At 46.6% G+C, this 25,623-nt stretch overlaps 1 protein-coding gene across 38 annotated transcripts in view; it reads right to left on the bottom strand.

Annotated features, from left to right (window-relative positions):
• Nucleotides 1–25,623, bottom strand: part of LOC137335779 (calcium/calmodulin-dependent protein kinase type II subunit beta) — a 233,461-nt gene that overhangs the window by 117,750 nt on the left and 90,088 nt on the right. For all 38 annotated transcript variants that reach the window (XM_068001138.1, XM_068001148.1, XM_068001155.1 and 35 more), the window contains exon 4: nt 13,443–13,497. In XM_068001138.1, the coding sequence (XP_067857239.1) occupies nt 13,443–13,497 (55 nt within the window). The remainder of the gene's footprint in view (nt 1–13,442; nt 13,498–25,623) is intronic.

Raw genomic sequence — 25,623 nt, 5'->3', positions numbered from 1 at the left:
TCCAGGCATGATGGGCCGAATGGCCTCCTTCTGTGCTGTACAATTCTATGATTCTAAAAGTGCTAAAATAATATGGATTTCAAGAAAAGTAAAACAAAAGAAAACAAGACACTGGAAACACAGGGAGTGCCTCAAAGTATGTTCTCTTATTTTAATCACCTCCTGTTTTGGCAGCAGTACAATTTTTCAGAGACACGTATTGATTATCAATTTATTCTTGCACATTTTGGAGTGAATTGTAGCAATTATTTTCTCCTTCGCTATGTTATGAAGGCAGTGGCCATGTCTGGGGTACAGTTCCATTAGAGCTGGCAACCCTCCAGAACTTTGCTGACGTGGTCATTCTTCCCAGCATGAGCCTTGGCATTAAACACTAACGGGCTGTTTGACTGTGGGGGGCATCGGAGCGGAGGCCGAGCCCGTCCTCGTCAGTCAGAGCGGACTCCCAGGTTATGGCAGAGGTTTTAAACGGCTACTTTGCATCAGTCTTCACTACTGAAGACGATGCTGGGTCACCAATAATATATTGTGGGGTTGATGCTCAAATTGAATGTCCTGACGATAATTAGTGATCTTGAAACAGAGCGGGCTGCTGGTTGTGACGGCATTCACCAACGGGTGCTTGAAGAAATAGGGGCTGCGCATCGTGAGCCACTGTGCTCAGAGATTTAACAGCTTGCTGGGGGTCTGGCATCATTCTCACTGACTGGAGAGAAGCCACATGGAACCAATACTTACAAAGGGCAACAAGTCCGAACCAGGATACCACAGGCCCATTAGTTTGATTTCGGTTACAGGAAAGGATCATCAGAGATGCCCGGGAGACCCACCTTGACAGAGAAGGGGTCATTAGAGAGTCTCAGCGGGGCTTCTGGACAAAGGGGGGGGGGGCGGGAAATGTTTCAGTGTGGACATTTCTGTGAGAGTAGCATCGGGCTTGGGCGCGACACCCCTCAAGGTGGAATGGCCTACTGACACTCAGTCTCTCAGATTTAGAATGGTGCCTGTGGATACATATTCCACATGGGTCACGCCTTCAAGAAGGGAGGGGAGGAATTTTGGGAGTGAGGGATGACAGAATTTGCTCACCCAGGGGATGATAATGTAGTGTCATAATGTGAGGATGATCTTCTTAAGAACATAAGAAATAGGAGCAGGAGTAGGCCAGGAGTACAGCCCCTCAAGCCTGCTCCACTTTCCCGCCCTATCCCTATATCCCTTGATTCCCTTAGTGTCCAAACACACATCGATCTCAGCCTTGAATATACTCAATGACTGAGCATCCACAGCCCTCTGGGATAGAGAATTCCAAAGATTCACAACTCTCTGAGAGAAGAAATTTTTCCTCATCTCAGTCCTAAATGGTCGCCCCCTTATCTTGAAGCTATGACCCCCTAATTCTGGACTCTCCAGCCAGGGGAAACAGCCTCTCAGCATCTACCCTGTCAAGCCCTCTCAGAATTTTATACGTTTTAAGAGAACACCTCTCATTCTTCTAAACTCCATTCAAACTTCTACTGCAAAAGCAATACAACTGTAGTGAAAGGAGTTGTTGTGTCCTGGAATGCACTGCCTGAAAGGGTGATGGAAGCAGATTCAATAATAACTTTCCAAAATGGAATTGGATAAATAACTGAAGGGGAAAAAATTGCAGCACTGTGGGGAAAGAACAGTGGGAGTGGGACTAATTGGATAGCTCTTTCAAAGAGCTTTTGTGGTGTATCATTCTACGATCCTGACTCACCAATCGAGTTGAATTTTTTTTTGAAGAAGTTACAAAGTTGATGGATGTTGGAAGCCCAGTCGACATTGTGCATTAGACTTTCAGAATGCCACACGAAAGATTCCTCAATAAGGCAGATTCCTGGTTGGATAAGGAACTGGTTGCATTCCCGTAGACAATAAGCATTTACTAATTGTACTGACTCTGCATGGGGACCATTCACTCATGGAGTCCCACGTAGATCGGTATTAGGGCTCTTGCTCTTGACCATCTTTATCAACGATCTGGCTAAAAGCTTTGGAGGAGCTCTCTGTATGCTCCCGGATGACGTGAAGATACGTGCGGGTGCTAGGGCCTTAAATGAGAACAACAGATCAGCAGGCAGGTCTGCATGCGATGTATGCGATCTGGAAGATGTCTTTTAATGTGGTGGTGCAACTTGGGTTGGGCCAACTCCAAGAATGTGTACACGATACAAGTTTGCATCCTCAAGGCTGCTGAGTGGGAGAAGGACCCAAGGGTCATCGTGCACAAGTTAGTGACCATCTATGACCAATGCAGCAAGGCGAATTTAAAAGCAAATAAGACAGTGTTAGAATGTACTGCCAGGACAATTAAACAGAAAACTAGAAATACTTGGTCTTGGTCAGACCATGTCTAGAACACTGCATCCAGTTTTGGTCCCCTCTTATGGTGTGGGATATGGAGGCCCTGGAAAAGGTTCAGAGGAGGGCCACTTGATGGATACTTAGTTTAAGGGCCATCAGTTACCAGGATAGGCTAAGAAAGCTGGGGCTTGACAAAACCATAGACTTCGAGGAGATTTAATTGAGATCTTTAACATAATCGAAGGATGAGACTAGGTCCTAATGGATAGGCTATTTGAGCTAGATAGTTTCAGGAGGACATGGGGATTATTACCTCAAGTTACGTAAACATAGAACTGGGTTAGATGCAATGAGGTACTTGTTTTCGCAGAGAGCCATGGACCTCTGGAAAAAGTTGGCAGCATGTGCACTGAGTGTAGGTTCGCTGCAAGCATTCAAAAGGAAGCCTGATGATTTCCTGAGAGTGGCTGACATGCAGAAGGTGGGTAGATCCCTGGGGGTCGTGTCATCCAGTCACCATGGTCTCCCAGAAGTGGCCTCATCGCTTTCAGGGGTCAGAGAGTTTTCCCCCCCCAAATTGCCGTAAGGTTTTTTCTCTTTTATCTCAGCAATGAAATAAATGAACACTTAATCAAAAGCAAACTATTGAGGATACTGGAAATCTGAAATAAAAACAGAAAATGCTGGAAATACTCAGCAAGTCAAGCAGCATCTGTGGAGAAAGGAACAGATTTAACGTTTCAGGTCGATGACCCTTCATCCTAGCACGAGGATGGCCTGCAGGCCCTCCGCTTCTTCCTTGAACAGAGATCCAACCACTCCCCATCCACCACCGCCCTCCTCTGCCTGGCTGAACTTGTTCTTATGTTGAACAACTTCTCCATTGACTCCACTCACTTCCTCCAAATAAAAGGTGTCGCTATGGGAACCCATTTGGGTCCCAGTTATGCCTGCCTTTTTGTGGGATATGTGGAACATTCCTTGTTCCAGTCCTACTCAGGTCCCCTCCCTCACCTCTTTTTCCCCGGTACACTGATGACTGTATCAGTGTCATTTCCTGCTCTCGCCCCGAACTGGAAAATTTAATCAACTTTGCTTCCAATTTCCACCTTCCCTCAACGTCACATGGTCCATCTCTGACTCTCCCCTTCCCTTCCTCGACTTCTCTCTCTCCATTTCTGGGGATAGGCTGTCAACCAATATCTATTAGAAGCCCACCTACTCCCACAGCTGCCTTGTTTACATTTCCTCCCAGCCCGCTTCCTGTAAGGACTCGATTCCCTTCTTCCAGTTTCTCCGTCTCCGTCACATCTGTTCTGATGATGCCACCTTCCACACCAGTACTTCAGATACGTCTTCCTTTTTCCTCAACCAAGGATTCCCCTCCACGTAGTTGACAGGGCCCTCGACCATGTCCATCCCATTTCCCGCACCTCCCTTCACCCCTTCCCCTCCCTCCCAGAACCATGTTAATGGAACCCCTTGTCCTCACCTTCCACCCTACCAGCCTCCACATTCAACGTATCATGCTTTGCCATTCCCGCCACCTCCAGCACTATGCCACCACCAAACACATCTTCCCTTCCCCTTTCAGCATTCTGAAGGGACCACTCCCTCCGCAACACCCTGGCCCACTCTTCCATCACCCCAACACCCGGTCTCCTCCCCAGGGCACCTGCCCGTGCGAACGCAGGAGATGCAACACCTGCCCCATCACCTCCTCCCCTCAGGGCCCCAACCACTCCTTCCAGGTGAAAAAGCGATTTACTTGTACTTCTTTCAGTTTAGTATTCGCTGCTCACGATCCTCTACATTGGGAAGACCAAACACAGATTGGGTGATTGCTTTACTGAACACCTCCGCTAAGTCCACAAGCATGATTCTGACCTGCCGGTCGCTTGCCATTTTAATTCCCCGTCCCACTCTGACCTCAGCCTCTTACACTGTTCCAGTGAAGCTCAACGGAAGCTCGAGGAACAGCACCGCATCTTTCCATTAGGCACTTTACAACCTTCTGGACTCAATGGTTGATTTCAATAACTTCAGACCATAACCACTGTTCTCAATTTGTCAGACAGAAGGAGCTGGTAATGGTTCTGATGTTGCCATTAACGGCTCCTCTACACCCATTTTTTGTTTCTTTACTTGTCCCATTACCACCCCTCCTTGCCTTTCCTCATCATCCCTTTTGTCATTTCATCGCTCCTGCCCTCCAGTCCATCAGAGACCTTCCCTTTTGTTCTTTCCTCCCCTCCCCTCCCTCCCCCGCTTTCCCTGGCTCTATACTTGCTTAAAAACTGTTTAATCTTCAACTTCTTCCAGTTCTGATGAAGGGTCACCCACCTGAAAAATGAACAGTTAATATGTTTTGGTGGTGTTGGTTGAAGGAAGCTGAATTGACATGCACTGTAGTTGACATGTCAAAAAAACATGGGTCACTGACTCCTCTAGTGATGTTAATTCAATTATCTCGTCCTGTCAGCCTCAGTTTCTCTTCCAAATCAGTTGCCTTGGTGATTTCATCAGTGTTTAACGTTTCAACAAAATAGGCAGCCATAAAACCTGCAAAGCATCTTGTACTTTCATATGCAGGACTGATGGTGAGGCTCTCACTGAACTATGGTCAAATATAAATGAAGAATGAAACGACCCTTCTGATTGTAACAAAACTAAATGATCGCATTCCCACATGTCCCTTCAGAGAGAGACTCAAGAACTTTCCTTCCACGTGCAGACAATTTTATTGTTCTGCCCACTGCCCCTGAGACGAGTCCAAGGGCACAGGATGGTTGTGGGTGAACAATATGGCAGTCACCCAATCAAGGGTTTCAGAATTAAGTCAAAAACCATGAAAGGGTTTGGTCCATCAAGTTAAGGTGTCAACCAGCCTGCTTAACCAGCTGTCCTGGTGACCTGTGCCAGGTTTGGATAATCTGAAAACCAAGTACTGCGTCCAATTTATCTGGTGCCAAGATCTGTCAGACAGATGTCTTTTGAAATTGTTAAAACACTGACACATTCACAGTGCGGCTCCCATCCTCGCAGAACACCAGGCCGTGACAATCAACGTATTACTGAAACATGGCCCGTGATTGAGGCAAGTGATTCAACACCCTGTGAACGGAAATTTGCTGCTTGAGTTTTGTAAGTTCATATATATATTTTTTTTAAGTCCTGGAGGCAGGGAAAATGCAGGTTGCGGAGTGACAATCCACTTGCCACAGCAAGTCATTGCCCCAACTGTGATCTATATAATAGTACGACTGGCAGAACTCAATTCAACAACAACAATTTGCATTTAAAAACTGTCGTTAACACAGTAAAACTTCCCAAGGCGTGTCACAGGAACGTAATCAGTCAAAATTTGACACCCAACCACGTAAAGAGATTTGAGGACAGGTGACCAAAAGCTTGGTCAAAGAGGTAGGTTTTAAATAGCGTCTTAAAAGGAGGAGAGAGAGGTAGAGAGGCAAAGAGTTTTAGGGAGGGAATTTCAGTGCTTAGGGCCTTGTGGAAGATGGAGCTGAGCAAAGAAGCTAACACAAACCATCAAAAGGCATGACTGAGAGAGAGGGAGAAAGAGAGAGAGAGCGAGCGAGAGAGAGCAAGAAAGACAGAGAGAGAGAGAGCAGTCTGTCAAATCTGCGCACCAAGCCAGAAGGCACAAACGTTCCCTGTTCCCCTTTGGGGCATTGGTATCTGGCTGGGATGAATTTTTGCAGACAGCCGCGATTCTTGGTGTGAGTGAGGATGCTCAGGCTGTGCAGTTCCCATGATCTGTGCTTGGAGTAGGTCTGTGCTGCAGCAGCCAGTCTGCTGCAGTGCAGAGTTTGCTCCATTGAATTCCCTTCCTAATTTGTAACAAAAAGAATCGATCCAACAAATGTGCAAAGTGAGGAATGATATCGAACAACAACTCCATCGCTTGCAGACGAATGAGCGCATGATATGAAGGACCTTCCGAGAATACCCAATAAAGCTGATACCCTATTCATCTTTATGCAAGTTAAAGTCCAGGTGCAAATTTTGTCCATTCCCATCCTCAATGCACAGCACACTGCGATCTGTTAACTGGATTTAAATCTGGGTTGTGTGCATTGGCTCCTTTTAGTCCTTGCTGTACGGTGTTCAGAAGGAATGGCTGTCGGAGCCATACACCGGCGTAACATCGGAGCTCCGAGGATATTGCATCATATGACAGGAGCGCCATTGTTGCGGTGTATGTTCCCACCCACCCTTTTGCAATCAATTACTGAAATATTTACCATTTGGTACAGTGTGTGCGTGTAAATAATATATACAGAGGGTGATGTTCAAGGAAAGGGGGCTGTGGGACAGCGTTTTAAATTTTCAGGCACGGCATGTGCAAGTTTATTGACAGCAAAGACTGAAGTCAGTTTAACCACTGCGATAAACAGATGCAAAATGCAGGAAAATAGAACCCATGAGGAAAGAACCCATTTTATAAAGTGTTTTATATATCACAGGCACAGACACACACACACAGTATGCTATTATGTTGTGACACAGCTACAATTTCAGTCACATTGAATTTGTGGAAAAGTACAATTATTTGGCCTCCACTGAAGATTTTTTTCTAAAATTAAAAACAGATAATGCAGAAGACCGTACAACAGGCTTTTTCAAGGCAATACATCAAAAACGTATAAGCTGGTTATATATTTTGGTTTTTCTGCACTCTGTATTCATCTTAGGTTTGATGTCAATAGCCAGTTCTGCAAGGGGGCCCACTGTCCCTGAAGAACCGGAGTGTGCCTTTTCCTGATCAACATCGAGTTAAAGGTAGCAAGACATAGGGGTCGAATGGAGACCGTTGGCCATTGCACTCAGGTTTAATACATCACATGCCACAAAATGTTCCCCTCCGTCTATCAGACCATAGCTCAGGCTATAAATTTATTCAACATTATTGAACAGGCAAATGAACAGTAAATAGTGTAAACCCTATATTTACAGCAATTACAATCTTCTTCGTATCATCAGCATCCAAACGACAATGATGCTGCTCTTGTGCTAACTCTCAATTTAATATCGACCCTTGGAACACAGTTGCTGATACTACAAAAAGCCCTCTGATTGGCTCTTCACACCAGACAGCTTCTTACTGTCTGCTGTCCGCTTACAATGCAACCAAGATATAGCAACAAATTTCTCTGAAGGTATTCCAAAAGAAAAAGAATTAAAAATTGTATCTCTCGTTTGATGCAATTAGGTGGTCAGCTATTCACAGGATTCAAATTGATTGTGGCCTACATAAATACAGCTGCCAAACCAGCATGCCCTCAACACAGCCCCAAAGCACGCTCACCACTGACGGACTGGCTTGAGCTGTTGATCAGTTCCAATTACGTTGAAGGATCAGTGAAATGGATCCCCGTCCAAAGGCCAATGGTAGCAATCAAGCTAACTCAAGAAATAAAAACAGCAAGTGCTTTATAAATCACTGGTTAGGCCCCTGATGGAGTATTGTGTCCAATTCTGGGTACCACACTTAAGGAAGGATGTCAAGGCCTTGGAGAGGGTGCAGAAGAGATTTACTGGAATGGTACCAGGGATGTGGAGAGATTAGAGAAGCTGGGGTTGTTCTCCTTCGAGCAGAGATAGTTAAGGGGAGATTTAATCGAGGTTTCAAAATCATGAAGGGTTTTAATAAAATAAATAAGGAGAAACCATTTCCTGCGGCAGAAGGGTCAGTAATCAGAGTACACAGATTTAAGGTAATTAGCAAAAGAACCAGAGGTGAGATGAGGACAGATTTTTTTTTAACGCAGTGAGTTGTTATGATCTGGAATGCACTGTCTGAACAGGTGGTGGAAGCAGATTCAATAGTAACTTTCAAAAGGGAATTAGATAAGTACTTGAAGGGAAAAAAATTACAGGGCTATGGGGAAAGAGCAGGGGAGTGGGACTGATTGGATAGCTCTTTCAAAGAGCCAGCACAGGCACGATGGGCTGAATGGCTGCCTTCTGCACTGTACGATTCTAAGACACAGCAGGTCAGTCGGAATTTGTGAAGAGAAAAAAAACAAGTGAGGACATTCCAGAGACCTTCACTTCATCCAGCAGTTTCTGTTTATATTTCCAATTTGCAGTTTTCCCCTGTAATTTACACCTACCAAGGCCTTGTCCTGAGACGTGTACATCAGGCAGTCTGGGATTTGTATTCTCTGCAGTATGCAGAAACAGCTAGCAGTACCCAATTTCAATCTGGTGTGAGCTGCGACTAGCAAGAAAGAATCCGGTAAATAATCCCACCGTGGACAAAAATATGTGACAGTTTAGTTAGTTTACGGGAGTCATCTGATATCTCGTGTATTGCTGCTTCCAGTGCCTGTACATTATCTCAAGCATGGAGAACCTTTCAAAACTCAAGCCAGAAAAGAAACTGCATACTGGCAAGGAAAAACACTTTCTAAATATACCAGTAAATGCTCACTGGTATTCACACAGTAGTTACAAGAATACAAAAAATTTGGAATCCTAACTTTCACATAGTTTGATTTGAACTTTTGACTTAAAATCTGGATTGTGGTCTCTCATTTTCCCAATATATCTTCTCCCTCTCCTCTCATTTTCTTATTCGAATTCCGCTTTTCACTCGGTCCTCTTTCCTCCCTCTCCTCATCTCTATTGTCTCCACTCCATCTGGCCTGTTCTCTGTTGCGGGGGCCATGAGCGAGCTCAAGATCTGTGCTTGTGGAGCTTTGGTGTTTACCTCTTGCACTCCAGGTGAGGCTGAAGCTACAGAGAGTGCAGCTGACCGAAGTGCCTCCCTTCAGCCACTGTCCTTTGGGGACGACCAGTATGGTAACTGTCACATGCAGCGCTGTCCTTGTTCCATACGTAACCAGGAATCAATGACTGATGGCATTTGCAGCAGTATAAGGGATATATTGCTCATAGCAGTATCTAACGGAGATCCAAGCCCCTTAACAAAAAAGTCAAAATGGCACAGCCTTTGGCAGTAACCAGAGGACATAGATTCAAGATAATTGGCAAAAGAATCAGAGGCAGGATGAGGAGATATATTTTTTTACGCAGCGAGTTGTTATGATCTGGAATGCACTGCCTGGAAGGGTGGTGGAAGCAGATTCAATAGCAGCTTTCAAAAGGGCATTGGATATATACGTGAAAAGGCAAAATTTGCAGAGGCCAAAGGGAAAGAGCAGGGGAGAGTGGGACTAATTGGATAGCTCTTTCAAAGAGCCAGCACAGGCACAATGGGCCAAATGGCCTCCTTCTGTGCTGTCTGATCCTAGGATTCTTTGTTTCCTTTCCCTGATGGAAATCAGCGCTACAAGCATCGAATCAGTGATGTCAGCACGGCACATACAACGTGCACACTGACATCACCGGTGTGATGCTACAAAACTAGGGGCCGTAAATATAAGATCGTCACTAATAAATCCAATAGGAAATTCAGGAGAAACTTCTTTACTCAGAGTGGTTAGAATGTGAAACTCGCTGCTACAAGGAGTAGTCGAGGGAACTACCATAGACGCATTTAAGGAGAAGTTAGAGAAAGGTTAGGCTGATACAGTTAGATGAAGTAGAGAGGGAAGAGGCTCATTTGGAGCATTAACATCGGCATGGACCAGGTGGGCCGAATGGCCTGTTTCTGTGCTGTACATCCTGTGTAAAAACAAAGGGAAATTTCACCAGATTTTCTCAAATTTTGGGTCAGTCAGAACTAATTTTCACGATCCCTATCTGGAAGACTCCGTAAACAGAGAACGAGCCACTGAGAAACTGGGGAATATAATTTAAACAGATTACCTTGTTGCTCATGAAGGGGTTGGTATTTTTTCTCGATATTTTGCAGCTCAAACCTGAGCCAATCCAAACTACTCCACAAAATGCACAATGACTACTCTGGACAACTTCCAGTTGGCTCCATTCCCGAATACTCATTTCTTCTGTTCCCTTGATGTCAGAATGGGAAGGGTAAGGGTTGTTGAGAAAGCATACACATGGATGACCTGTGCCTCGGCATCTGCCCGTGCTCCACTGAAGCTGACTGCTAGGAGATGGTCGAGAGCGGTCCTCATTCTGTGACATCCTGCCACAGTTCAGCCAACAAAGGAAACCCACTTTGTGGGGAAATCACTGGCAAAACGTAGATCCTGCCAACGAGCAGCACAATGGACTGGAGCACCAAGCTGTTGTGGTCAGTTGCCCTGTAAAAGTATGCGTGCGTGCGTGCGCGCGCATGCCTGGTGAGGGAGAATCTGGACTTGTGGGTGTGTACGTACTTGCAGTGTCTGGGAGGGTCTGTGCTCTCGTATGTGTGTGAGAGCATGTAAGTGTGCGTGTACATGTGCATGTCAACATGTTGAGAGAGAATGTAGACTTGTGGGCCTGTGCTCGTGTGTGTGCGTGTGTCTGTACAAGTGTGTGCGTGCGTGGTGTGGCTCATATATGTTGTGTGTGTGTGTGTGTGTGTGTGTGTGTGTGTGTGTGTGTATCTGCCTGCTTAGGTTGTATTGCAATGTTGGTTGGATATTCTGCACGGAAAGCAACTCCTCCTGTGTGACACTGTTCCAAAACAAACTGAATCGATCAGGGAAATTAAAAATCTTTTAGGATTTTAGTTTATTTTGCAGGATGTAAAAGGATTAGGAAGGATCAGTTCAAAACCCTTATCTGTAATGGCAGGGAAGTGCATGGCTGAAAACTATTTCCTGCGACACCATCTGCCACCCCCTTACCTTAATGAGCATAAAATAATAATTGTGTGGCTCGTCCTTCAAACACGTGATGTGGACCTTATACGTTGAAAGTCAGCACACGATTAGCCAAAGGATTGAACTACTGCAGACACTCCCAATGCCTCTGCAATTTAATGAATGGGAGCGCGGAAAGGCAGGAGCTGGGTTATAATTAAACCTACACGTCAGGCACTCTAACAAGGTGAAGAGTAAGAACAATCTCTATTTCTGGCAACCAGGTGCACAGCCCAACCCAAGCTGTACACAGGCTGCATGGAGTGAATTCTGACAAGGCAGCAGATTCCTGGAGAGCTGGTATCCCCTGCGATCTGGCAGGTAACAAAGACGTCAAAAATGCCAAGATGTCGACCAGCCCTTTGGCTGCTGTCGTTTATTTCCCCCGAGTTGGGTCCATTATTAACAGCAGCGCAACTGGACAGGAAAGATGCAGGCGACTGAAAGCAAACCACTCTCAAAAATGACAGCTGCTGTCAAACTTCCATTTACAGAAGGAGGAAGAGAATCCAAGCCTCAGCCTCATTGTTGGTGCAGCATCAAGGAAAATTAAACCCCCATTTAACAAGTAATGTACTGATCTTGGGACAATCGAATGCTGATGGTAGGAGCACCGTTAAAAGAGAAGTCTCACCCAACATTCCTTCCCCCCCAACTCCCCAAACAGCTGAAACCCTTGGTAACGGGCAAACACCCAAGAACAATGGCAGTGCCCAAACTTGGACACATCAATAATGTGACCAAGTTGTAACATCGACGCTTACCACTTAAGTATTATGGTTCCGACAAGGTTTTGCAGCCTCTTCCTTTCTCACCCTTCAACAGACTCAATAGAGGATGATTTAAACAAGGAAAATTATTTTCTGCAGCATTTTATACATTAAAACTGCGATGGAAGTGTTGGGGGGGGGGGAAAGGAGAGAGAATAGTGAGAGAGCTGGGACATCGAGTTACATGGAAATTACAGCACAGAAACAGGCCGTTCGGCCCAACTGGTCTATGCCAATATTTATGCTCCACACGAGCCTCCTCCCTCCTTATGTCATCTAACTCTATCAGGATATCCTTCTATTTCTTTCTCCCTCATGTGCTTATCTAGCTTCCCCTTAAATGCATCTATGCTATTTGCCTCAATTACTCCTTGTGGTAGCGAGTTCCACATTCTTACCAATCTTTGCGTAAAGAAGTTTCTCCTGAATTCCCTACTGGATTTTTTGGCGACTATTTTATATTTGTGACCTCTAATTTAGGTATCCCCCACAAGTGTGAACATTTTCCACACGTCTACCCTATGAAACCCTATCATTATCTTAAAGACCTTTTCAGTTCACTCCTCAGCCTTCTCTTTTCTGGAGAAAAGAGCCCCATCTGTTCAGCCTTTCCTGATAAGGATATCCTCTCAGTTCTGGTATCATCTTTCAAAGCTTTCAAGTTCAATGTAAACTTCCCAATAAATCTTGAAAACGTTTTCTCAGAATTGTAAGTTACCCAAGGATTGACACGATTATATCTGTACAATGTATTGTCCCAATTTGAAGTTGCTCAATTTGAATTATCTGTTAGTTCGAAATTTAATTTGTGTCTTGTTAAAATTCTTTAATTTGTAGTGCTGGATAAGTCCAAGTCTTTTCGAGCAAAAATAGGACTGAATTAACAGGGTGTGTGCATAATTATGCCAAGAGACTAATTGCATTAACTTACAGTCCTGTAAGCACAAGTACATCAACAAGGACATGTAAAATTCCATAAATGTAAATTTCTTCCCCCTCACCAAATTTGGGTAACCCTGCCCACCAGAATATTCTTCAGTCTGATTCAACTCTTCTAGTTTTTAATTTTCTGCAAATCCATTCAAGGATGGTGACGTGTTGCAAGACTAAACTGGGGCGTCAATAGGTCATTGAGCACGTCATCAGTGATTCGAGTTCTGTGCTGCATCTTGAAATCGAGTGCAGCAGATCACATCTGTCACATTTCGAAGTTATGGAAAGGCTGAAAGCTCCAATTAATTCTTCTGGGAATTCAGCTCTTGGACATGCACATCAGTGGTTATAAAGACAATCTTCTGGAGCCAAGCATGGTGGTCTTGAGAAGGCAGTGTGCACCGTGGTGCTTGTTCCTCCAACACATTAGCAAAGGTGTTGTGGGCAATAACTACTCGTACTAGTCTCCCACTCCCCTCTCTCGGGTTTCTGGTCTCCTACTCCCCCCTTTCTCGGGTTTCAGGTCTCCCACTCCCCTTTCTAAGGTTCCCAGTGTAAAATAGTCAGGAGCCCCAGACCAGCAAGCTTGTGATTGAGATGGTGCTGTTACTGAAGAAGCTTACAACAAGGAGTAGATGTATTACTGTAATAGATTAGTACTCACAAGTCAAACACGAGGTAGTGGAATCCTTCTTCTGATATGCTGTCATGGAGACGAACTGAAAAATAAAGGAATTCTCCATCAGTTTTGATAATTGAAACACTCGATTTGCAGAAGATTCCAAACACTCAGGCTTCTCCACTTGCTGAAGGAAAAGGCTAGCGATTCATGTTATACGAAGTGGTGACAATCCTTAATGAGAATGAAGGCATCTTCGAGTAATCTTTCTGATCATGGCCCTGAATGGTTTGATGATTTTTTTCTCTGCTAATTTTCAGTGTTGGTTTCTCCAGTATGGTTTTGAAAGCTCAATACTCGGTATCTCACATACTGTGCATTGCCTGGTAACCTGCCAAAAGTCACAACCGGATTATAAGTGAGATGATACCACCTTCTTCACTTGCGCTAATTTTTGCTAAACTTTTCACTAAAGCGACAGGAACATAGGAAGAGGAGTAGGCCATTCAGCTCCTCAAGCATGTTCCCCCATTCTATCAAATCGTGGCTGATCTGTACCTCAACTCCATTTACCTGCCATTGCTCCATATCCCTTAATACCTGTACCCAACAAAGATCTATCGATCTTAGTCTTGAAATTTTCAATTGGCCATGCATCCACAGCTTTCTGGGGAGGGAGTTCCAGATTTCTACTACCCTTTGTGTAAAAAGTGTTTCCTGATTTCATTCCTAAATAGCATAGAAACATAGACATGGAAAACAGGAGCAGGAGTAGGCCATTCGGCCCTTCAAGCCTGCTCTCCCATTCAATACGATCATGGTTGAACCTCTATCTCAATACCATATTTCCGCTCTCTCCCCATACCCCTTGATGCCCTTTGTGTCTAGAAATCTATCCAGCTCCTTCTTAAATATACTCAGTGACTTGGCCTCCCACAGCCTTCTGTGGTAGAGAATTCCACAGGTTCACCACCCAGAGTGAAGAAATTACTCCTCACCTCAGTCTTAGCTCTAATTTTAAGATCATGCCCTCTTGTTCTGGATTTCCCCACCAGAGGAAATAGTTTCTCTGTATCTACCCTATTGAATCACTTCATCATTTTAAACACCTCAATTAAATCACCCCTCAACCTTCCAAACTCAAGTTTATGCAACCTGTCCTCATAACTTAACATTTTAAGCCCTGGTGTCATTCTGGTGAATCTACGCTGAACGCACTCCAAGGTCAATATATCTTTCCTGAGGTTCGGTGCCCAAAACTGAATGCAGTACTCCAGATGGGGTCTGATCAAAGCTCTGTTCAACTGAAGCATCACTTACTCAATTTTTTTAAATTCCAACCCCCTTAAGATAATGGGCAACTTTTCTTTGTTAGGGATCTGCTGTAAATAACACTACACACCTGCGCCCCCCCCCTGCCCCCCACCTCGTGATTGTTGACCTACAATTCCTGGGCCGGTCTATCTTAACTTGCAAAAGACAGTGTGGGCAGGGGTGGGACATGTTTACACCTTGGTTCTCCAACACACAAAGGGCACACAGGCTTGGGAGAAACCGACTTCAAATCTGATTACGTAAGCTGCACCTTTCTACCATGTCCTTAGGTTATTTTTTTCCACCAAGGAGTGAATCCAGCGGGTTCATGCTGGCATTGCACCAGCTTCACGAGCTTCGGTGACTGGTGGCACACGCACCCAGTGACACCAGTATCAAAGCAGCTGAACTCTTACGGAAGCGACTTACAGACTGGTGCCGATTTTACAACAGACTTTGTATTGCTTGACCCCGGAGCTGCAGCTGGACAAAGAGGGCATTTCTCAGGAAAAGATTCGAGGTGAGAAGGGGCTATGTATTTAAGGAATTCTAACCAGCAGCCCAGTGCTCGTCTGTGGACAGCAGGTTACAACATGTAGAATCTCGTGATACAAATCAGAAGACGTGACGTGTCTTTAACAGTCTGCTCTGGTGGCCCTCTGAGAGTGAGTGTGATAAAGTTGTGCTGATTGATAATCAGGTTGCGTTCTGGATATACATCTACTGAGCACCAGAATAACACTGGTCACACTCATTTCACCTGTAATTCTTTTTGCATTCATACAGCACTTTTCACGACCTCAAGACACCCCAAAGCGCTTTACAACCAATGAAGTACTATTGAAGTATAGTCACTGTTGTAATGTAGGAAATGCGGCAGCCAATTTGCACACAGCAAGGTCCCACAAACAGCAATGAGATAATGACCAGATAATGTTTTAGTGGTGTGTCTGAGGGATAAATATTGGCAAGGATACCGGGAAAACTCCTCTGTTCTTTTTCGAAATAGTGCCGTGGGATCTTTTACGTCCACCCGAGGGGGCAGGCGGGGCCTCAGTTTAAAGTCTCATCCGAAAGACGGCAGCTCCGAGAGTGCAGCGCTCCCTCAGTACTGCACTGGAGTGTCGACCTGGATTACGCGATCAAGCCCCTGCAGTGGGAATTGAACCCACGGCCTTCTGACTCTGAGGCGAGAGTGCTCCCAAACGAGCCAAAGCTGACACCTCGAATCAAGCTCCGGAACGTTCTTCTTCAGTACGTGCATGCCGACTTAAAATTAAGCAATAAAAATCCCGTTGGGTTCTCCAGTCATTTTTCGTTTCCACGGATGCCGTCTTATTCCCAAAATGATAAAGGATTACGCGCACGATACTGTTTGCATAAAACCTCTTCTGATTTGCCCTTCAGCCATGTGCCTCTAACAGACGAGATGAGATGGCAAGGGTTGGGGGGGGCTTCGACCAGGAAACTGAACCAATGGGAAAAAGCTGGCGCACCAGCTACCATATTAACGGCCCATTAATGTCCTGGGAGAAGTTTGCCACAGCAAGCTCAGCAAAAGTACGGGCTTCTCATTTATTGCTCCGAAAAAAATATAAGGGAGATTGTGTAGGTTTGTTGGCAGCGTGCTTTTAAATTATTTAATAGCACGGCTGCACAGTATAGAGGACAGGAATTAGTATTCCAGACTTTACTGTGCTGAAATGGAAGAGAAACTAAGACAAACCGCTTGATGTAAACAGATTAGACAACATGAAGAGAATACAGATTTAGCGCACTGATTTAAATGCCGATTTAAATATCACCAGAGCTGAGTGTAACCATGGCTATCTATAAATAAATGCATTGGCAGTTGTCGTTGGAGTGTTGAGATCTTCGATCTCACATTCCCCATTTAGCACCAAATTATCATTCATAACTGTTTTTGTTTTGAAAAAAAAAATTCTCGCTGTAAGTGATGAGAAACCACTGAACGTTTCCACACCGTGTCTAGTCCCCGATCAAGATTGGGGGGGGGGTGGTGGGGGGAGGGAGCCATGAGACGCAGAACGAGGCCACTGATTTCCACAGAGAAACGGACAGAATCGGACCCTCCCCCCAAAAACAGTGGTAAAAGTTTACACAACCCCATTAAAAAAATTTCTCTTCATCTCCTCTCTGGTTCCTTTGCCAATTACCTTCAATCTGTGTCCTCTGGTTACCGACCCTAGTGCCAGTGGAAACTGTTTCTCCTTATTTATTCAATCAAAACCCCTCATAATTCCGAACACATCTATTAAATCTCCCCTTAACCTTCTCTCCTCTAAGGAAAACAATCCCAGCTTCCCTCGTCTCTCCACATAACTGAAGTCCCTCATCCCTGGTATCATACCAGTAAATCTTATCTGCACCCTCTCCATGGCCTTGACATCCTTCCTGAAGTGTGGTGCCCAGAATTGGACACAATACTCCAGCTGAGGCCTAACCAGTGATTTGTAAAGGTTTAGCATAACTTCCTTGCTTTTGTACTCTATGCCTCTATTCATAAAGCCCAGGATCCCTCAGGCTTTTTTTACCAGCCTTATCATCCTGTCCTGCCACCTTCAAAGGTTTGTGTAAGTATACCCCTAGGTCGCTGTTCCTGCACCCCCTTTAAAATTGTACCATTCAAATTATATTGTCTTTCCTCATTCTTCCTTCCAAAATGCATCACTTCGCACTTCTCTGTGTTAAATTTCACCTGCCACGTGTCTGCCCATCTCACCAGCCTGTCCATATCCTCCTGAAGTCCGTTACTATCCTCTTCACTGTTTACTACTTTTCCAAGCTTTGTGTCATCTGCAAGCTTTGGAATTATGCCACCTATACCCGAGTCATTTGATGATGCATTTAAAGGGAAGCTAGATGAACACGAGGGAAAATGGAACAGGAGGTTATGCTAATAGGGTTAGATGAAGAGGGGTAGGAGGAGGCTCATGTGGAGCATTAACACCAGCACAGACCTGTTGGGCCTAACTGCCAGTTTTCATGCTGTACATTTTATGTAAGTCCAGGTCATCGATAAATATCAAAAAGAGCAGCGGTCCCAATACTGACCCCTGGGGAACACCACTGTATACCTCCCTCCAGACTGATAAACAACCATTCACCATTAATCGTTGATTTCTGTCCCGTAGCCAATTTCGTATACTCGCTGCCACTGCCCCTTTAATCCTGTGGGCTTCGATTTTGCTAACAAGTCTATTACGTTGCACTTTATCGAACGCCTTTTGAAAGTCCATATACACAACATCAACCGTACTACCCTCATCAACCCTTTCCGTTATCTCATCAAGAACTCAATCAAGGTTGTCGGATGCAATTTGCTTTTAACTTTAGCTATCTCTCGCGCACGCACACACACACACACACACACACACACACACATACACATACACATACACGTTAGATCCAGCCCACTCCTGGCAAAGAAAAGTTGCTTAATTACGAGATAATAATTCCATGTCATTTTTTGCTGGGACAAAAATATCAGAGCTAGACTACCGAATTGTGCTGTGTATTTACCTCAGACGCATCGCGTCTCAGTATTTGGAGAACATTACAAACATGTCTGTACCATCTGCGAAGCCACATCTTCGCTATGTAAATACCGTGGAAATGACAAGAACTCGAATTAAAGCATTGATTTTGGCAGGAAGCAGATTGACAGAAGCTGACGATACATCAGGGCCAGCTGTGTGATAAGATACCTTTCTCCATGAGTGGATATATTTATCACATCACACCCGGGAGCCATGGCATTCTATTTATAACACGTGATTAGCGGGAGGAGAGAGAGAAAAAGATCAATTTACGGATGAGGAGAAGAATCAGAGGACAGTTCAGGGTCTTTTCCACCCCTGGGTTTGAGTTGAGCCCCTGGTCGATTAGATGGGAGTCTCCTCTCTAATGCTTGGAAATTTTATCAAAAAGAATATCCCTGACGAGGCTGCATTAAATGTCTGTCCGTGCCATCAGCTGCCTAGGCCCTAAGCTCTGGAATTCCCTCCCGAAACCTTTCCGTCTCTCTCTCCTCCTTTAAGACGCTCTTTAAAACCTACCTCTTTGACCAAGCTTTTGATCACCTGTCCTAAAATCGCTCCTGTGAAGCACTTTGGGATGTTTTACTACATTAAAGGCGCTATATAAATGCAAGTTGTTGATGTTTTGTTTACCCTGACAACTGAGTGTTTTTTCAGGGTACTTCAGAAGGCATTAAAAGTCAACCTTATGGTGTGGGACTGGAGTCACGTGGGTGGGCCAGACTGGTTAAGTGGCAGGTCTGAAGGACATTAAGCAAACCAGTTGGGTTTTACTGACAATCCGACAGCGCCGTGGGATGTTTTACTACATTAAAGGCGCTATATAAATGCAAGTTTTTGTTCTATCATGGTCCTTTTTACCTGGTGCCAGCCCATAAATGACCAGATTCATTGACTTCAATTTCACAACTTACCATGGTGGGATTTGAACTCACCATCTCTGGGTTGCTAGTCTGATACCAAATACTACACAACACGATCTTGAGATTGCTACTGAAGGGGAAGGAAAGCCCAGTGGGAGTTAAACACTCCCATCTCTCATTTAAAAAGAAAACTGCCCCCCCCCGCAATTGTGAGTTTCTTCTCCCCTCTTTCTTTTCCTTCCTCATCTCTACCCCATGTAATTTTGGCCAATTAGGTTACAGGACAGCCGGTGTGGGTCTCAGAGGAGCTCCATTTACTTTAATGGACACCGATCTTACAGGCATGGTCCCTAGATACACTTGCTTAGCCTTCCCTACTTCTGTACGGTACATGCTTGGGGCACCTTCTCTGTGCCCAACATGTAATACCTGGCCTGGGCTCACTTGGTACTGACACAGAACAAAAAGTGAAGATATTCAGTTCATTGATTCAATGTCTTTCACAAGACATGCTGCATTTCCACCAATGCAAAAATTCTCAATACTTCCTGGTTAAATATCTCAAAGAATCAATCACTCTCCTGGAGATATGGATTATATCCCATTCACTATTCTCTCACCTGGGGAGGTATGGATCAGAACTCCCTACACAACATATTCTCTGTTTCTTTATTTGCACATTGAGAAATATTACAATCGTCCCTAGAAGGTTACACGAGGACATTAAACACAGTTTGTCTCAGGGAAAAAAAAAAGGAGAAATCGTGCTCAGCATTGCTTTTTCTTAATTACACATGACAACCCTATATGTTGACAAGAGCACGTGTGCAGAGATAAGCACTGGTCTTCAGTCAATAGTCTTCCCCCTAAACTATCTTCTGGCACGAGAGTAAAAATGTCCACAGCAAATGCCAAAAGGGATGGGGAAGGGGAAGGGGTATGCTCTGTGATTCCTGCCCATCCTCTGTCCCCGAGCTTACAACTGTCAGCAGTTCTGCTATAGACAGAGAACAGACACCAGTTTATCCTGTCTATCGGAGAGCTGGAGCAGGCACAGGCAGTCTAAGGGCCTCCTGCATTGTTGGCACACTTCCTTAGAAAGGGCCAGTAGGTTCTATTTTCAGCAGGTTCAGTCACCGGGGTCTCCTTCCAGGCAAATCTGTGGCAATGTCAGGCCTGTAGGCAGGGACTAGTCAGCGAAGGGAATGGGGGTGGTGGTGGGGGAAGAGAGGCCGGTCCAGCAGCAGGTGTTGGGGGGGTGGGGGGGGAGGCCGGTCCAGCGACGGGAGGGGGAGGGGGAGGCGGAGGCCGGTCCAGCGACAGGAGGGAGGGGGGGCGGTCCAGCGACGAGAGTGGGTGGGGGGGGGGGGGCGGTCCAGCGACAGGAGGGGGGGGGGGGGCGGTCCAGCGACGAGAGTGGGTTGGGGGGGGGGGCGGTCCAGCGATGGGAGGGGGGGGGGCGGTCCAGCGACGAGAGTGGGTTGGGGGGGGGGGGCGGTCCAGCGACGGGAGGGGGGGTGAGGCGGAGGCCGGTCCAGCGATGGGAGGGAGGGGGAGGCGGTCCAGCGACGAGAGGGGGGGGGAGGCGGAGGCCGGTCCAGCGATGGGAGGGAGGGGGAGGCGGAGGCCGGTCTAGCGACAGGAGGGAGGGGGGGGCGGTCCAGCGACGAGAGTGGGTGGGGGGGGGGTGGTCCAGCGACGGGAGGGGGGGGGGGAGGCGGAGGCCGGTCCAGCGACAGGAGGGAGGGGGGGGCGGTCCAGCGACGAGAGTGGGTGGGGGGGGGGCGGTCCAGCGACGGGAGGGGGGGGGGGGGGGGGGGGAGGCGGAGGCCGGTCCAGCGACAGGAGGGAGGGGGGGCGGTCCAGCGACGAGAGTGGGTGGGGGGGGGGGCGGTCCAGCGACAGGAGGGGGGGGGGGGGCGGTCCAGCGACGGGAGTGGGTGGGGGGGGGGCGGTCCAGCGACAGGAGGGAGGGGGGGGCGGTCCAGCGACGAGAGTGGGTGGGGGGGGGGCGGTCCAGCGACAGGAGGGGGGGGCGGTCCAGCGACGGGAGTGGGTGGGGGGGGCGGTCCAGCGACGGGAGTGGGTGGGGGGGGGGGGGGCGGTCCAGCGACAGGAGGGGGGGGGGGGCGGTCCAGCGACGGGAGTGGGTGGGGGGGGCGGTCCAGCGACGGGAGTGGGTGGGGGGGGCGGTCCAGCGACGGGAGTGGGTGGGGGGGGGGGGGGGGGGGCGGTCCAGCGACAGGAGGGGGGGGGGGGCGGTCCAGCGACGGGAGTGGGTGGGGGGGGGGGTCCAGCGACAGGAGGGGGGGGGGGCGGTCCAGCGACGGGAGTGGGTGGGGGGGGCGGTCCAGCGACGGGAGTGGGTGGGGGGGGCGGTCCAGCGACAGGAGGGGGGGGGGCGGTCCAGCGACGGGAGTGGGTGGGGGGGGCGGTCCAGCGACGGGAGTGGGTGGGGGGGCGGTCCAGCGACAGGTGGGAGGGTTGGTCAGCCCTGCCGTGGGTGATCCCGGCAAAGAAGGACAGCCCCTCCCCCACGCAAGAACCTCCAAATATCGACACATCCCTGCGGACTCTCTCGTCAGCTGCCCAAAGGGAAAAAATGCCACAGCTACAGAAAATGTGGGCGGCGTTACAGAAAAAGTGACGACCTCCTGGACGTCCCCGGCTGAGGCCCCCCGTCCCCTATCCCATGCCCCCCTACCCCCATTTGAAAAGCTCTGCTGTGAATTCCATTCCATAAAACTGCCGAGTCCCAGAATTCAGAATCATAGGACTGATCTCATTTTCCAGCCAAAAAGATAGGTGAACAGTTATTAGAGTGCATCACGTAGCAGAGTCAATAGCACTTGCCACAGAGTTTAACTAAATGCCATGTTAAACCAGTCTGGGGCTGAGAACCGTTCGTTCCCATCTGATGCTAACCAGGTTTATTGACAAACAAGTCTGGGAATTTAATTTGCTGTCTCCTGTTTGTACTGTTAGGTGACTGTGCACAATAATCTGTGCACACAGGTTATATGTCTTCAGAAAACTTGGAAGTAATTGCAAAATCAAGCGACACTTAAAACACGCATCACCCACAGGGATCACGCTAATCGTTGGAGTCCCCACTGAAACAATCTGTCTCTGATCTAACGCATTCTGAACTGATTAAAACCACTCAAATTACTTTCCTCTGGTCAGTACGGGGTTAGCAACATCTTAAAGCAGGAAGGAAGGGTTTCATGTGTTCGCGAGTTCCAGCAGAAATGTAATGGCATTCCATTAAAATTTATGACTTCACTAGAAGTAGCCATCATACCTCCTACAGAGTGTCAGGGATACCTAACAACGAGCTCAATGCAGGAGGCTCGCTCATGAGTTCAAGATGATACAGTTTGACCAGGGACCTGTGGTCTTTGTCAGTAACACACCACCATCCTCCAAATGAGTGACTGGGGAGCCTTTCCCCACATCAGTCTGGCCTGGATTTGAACGCAAGTCTCCAGAGTGAAAGGAAAATGCCTTGCCCAGATTACCTCAATCGCTTCACCTCAATCACTCAACGATTAGCTCTCTGTAGACTCGTGTCTGTGGGCGGGGGACCCTCCTGCGAGCAATGCCACACTCCCGAGGCCTTCCTGCAGATACCCGAGGCACTCCAGGAATCCTTAACTTCCCAAAAGGGCTCGGCTGCCAAAAGGTGCGATTGTCACAACAGAGATTCAGTGCTGCAGTGTTTAACAAATGTAGGAAAATATAGAGCGAATGAGGTACAAGCGGAAATCTGATCGCCTGGAATCCAGGGGCATCACTCTGGTAACCTATAATATGGAGAAAACGGTGGCATTTAATTCTGGATAACCCTGGCCTCTGGTGTTTAATGCAAGTTGAACAGAAATAGAACAACTTGCATTTCTATAGCGCCTTTAACGTAGTAAAACGTCCCAAGGGGCTTTACAGGAGCAATCAAACTAAATTTGACACTGAACCACTTAAAGAGATATTCGGACAGGTGACCAAAAGCTTGGTCAAAGAGGTGCGTTTTAAGGAGCGTCTTGAAGGAGGAAAGAGAGGTAGAGGCAGGGATGTTTACGGAGGGAATTCCAGAGCTTAGGGCTCAGGTGGCTGAAGGCACGGCCGCAATGGTGGAGCGAAGAAAATCGGGGATGCGCAAGAGGCCAGAATTGGAGGAGCGCAGGGATCTCGGAGGGTTGTCAGGCTGGAGGAGGTTACAGAGATATGTGGGGGGGGGGGGCGGAAAACAGGGATGGGAATTTTAATTTACTATAATTCCTGTTCAGTAGTTCAGGGTCCTGATCGTGAGACACCCCCTTGAACTAGAAAAAAAATAAAACAAACCAACACCATTTAACATGTGAACCCTATTCATTTTGCTTCAGCGTGAGTAATAATTACCTCGTACTGAATAAGGTTTACACCTCAGGATGTCGTGACAGGAGGGTAAACACTTGGGGAGGTAAGGGGTGTTTCACTGCTCAGTCACAACATCGCCTGCTCTGTTATCTGAAGCCGATTCAAGCATACCATCCTGCAAAGCTCCCCATCGGGAAACAATTCCACCCAACAACCTCCTACTCTTAATTATGCGAGCCATCCGTCAACGACAACTCCGAGCAGTGCCCAAGCCTGGCGAAGTGAACGGCACGATGGTGTGAAAAGCTAAATTTGGTGACACAATTTAATTTGCAACTGAACCGAGTGTCAGGAAGCAAAATGAACCGTTTTCTTTATAAAAAATTTTCAACGTGTCACATGGGAATCTGAGAGATCTTACACAGCTCTGCGGAATTCAAGCTAAAAATAATAAACCAACCCCTCCCCCCTCCCCAAGACAGTACTCGAATGAGAGTAGTTTGACCACGGATTACTGTTTTAACACAGGTACGACTACACTGAAATGGTTATTCTTCCCTCCCCGCCCCCCTACACTGACATTTATATTTGTAAACAATTTTACAACACCAAGTTATAGTCCAGCAATTTTATTTTAAATTCACAAGCTTTCGGAGATTTTCTCCTTCCTCAGGCAAATGTTTGCCTGAGGAAGGAGAAAATCTCCGAAAGCTTGTGAATTTAAAATAAAATTGCTGGACTATAACTTGGTGTTGTAAAATTGTTTACAATTGTCAACCCCAGTCCATCACCGGCATCTCCACATCATGACATTTATATAACAAGGAGTGAAATGGCTCAAGGCACTTCACAGCAGGGAGGATCAGAAACCAACCAGGAACAGGGTACAGGGAGGTGGGTGACACCACAGTCAAAGACCTCGATTCTAAGGGGGCTTTTGAAGACAGGGTGAGAGGTAGCGAGGGACAGAGTATTAAGAAGAAAATTCTGCAGTGCAGGTGTAAAGAGAAGCTGGTAAGAAACGGTTAAAATGTAGAGCTCTAACTTCAGCACTCAGTGAATCACAGGCTGAAAGGTTCCATCTCTGCCAAAGCATGTGAGAGAGATAGAGTGAGAGAGAGACAAAGTGAGAGAGTGAGAAGCATACAGACGGTGAGAGAGAAGAGTTTGACTTAAATAGCGAGAGAGTGAATGAGAAAGAGTCAGAAAGAGAAAAGAGAGTGAGAGAGGCAGGAGAGATAGAGTGAGAGAGAGAGAATCAGAGAGCATGCAAGAGGCAGTGTGAGAGTGAGAGAGAATGAGAGAGGAGAGAGTGTCAAAATGAGAGAAAGGAGAGAGATAGTGTGAGACAGTCAGAGAGAGACAGAGAGGCATGAACCATGAGAGAGAGCACAGAAACGATGATACCTAAAATTGGAATAATCTGGCAACCTTGAGAAAGGGATGAAGAGCCCCAGAAAGTGCAAAACAAGATGTTTATATATTCACCATGTCAATCAATAGAAACGACCCATTATTCATATACTCTAAGTTTATAGATGGAAAGTAATTTGTAGTTAAGAAAAGCTCATGGTCGAACAGTGATAAAGTTTAAGAGGATAAGATAACAAAGATAGGGAAGCAATGTTTGGTACAACTATGTAATGTAGAAGACATGCTAGTTGTCACGTAGCAGTGATAAGAGCAAGGTATAAAAGTGATGAATTATACAAGAATTTGGATTCGAAGGGTTCAATCAACCAGAATGTTGAGCTCAGAACTGTAATACGTTAAGAGTCCCCAAACTATGACGTCCATTGTGTGGTTGTAAGTACTATTTTACGTGTGTGCTTAAGTACTATTGCATGTACCATATATTTAATAAATCTATGAACACTTGATCTCAACGTATCAAGAACCTTATTGATTTTTGAGGACTAGATAGAACATCTAATCATAAATAAAAACATCCTCTAACAGAGGGGGCATGAATGAAGGAGGGTGAGGGGGCGGGGGGGGGGGGCGAAAAGGGGGCACAAGGTACAGTCGTCTAGACTCAGAAGAGTAGACGCTGAGCTGGGAAATATGGAGCCACGAAGGCCAGTGAGAACCAGAGACGATAGATAAGTGCAACTTATATGGGATAGGGTG

This window comes from Heptranchias perlo, chromosome 20 (assembly GCF_035084215.1).
Source record: "Heptranchias perlo isolate sHepPer1 chromosome 20, sHepPer1.hap1, whole genome shotgun sequence".
Classification (NCBI taxonomy): domain Eukaryota; kingdom Metazoa; phylum Chordata; class Chondrichthyes; order Hexanchiformes; family Hexanchidae; genus Heptranchias; species Heptranchias perlo.
The sequence above is the reverse complement of the archived record's forward strand: the minus strand, read 5'-3'. Positions and strand labels throughout refer to the sequence as shown.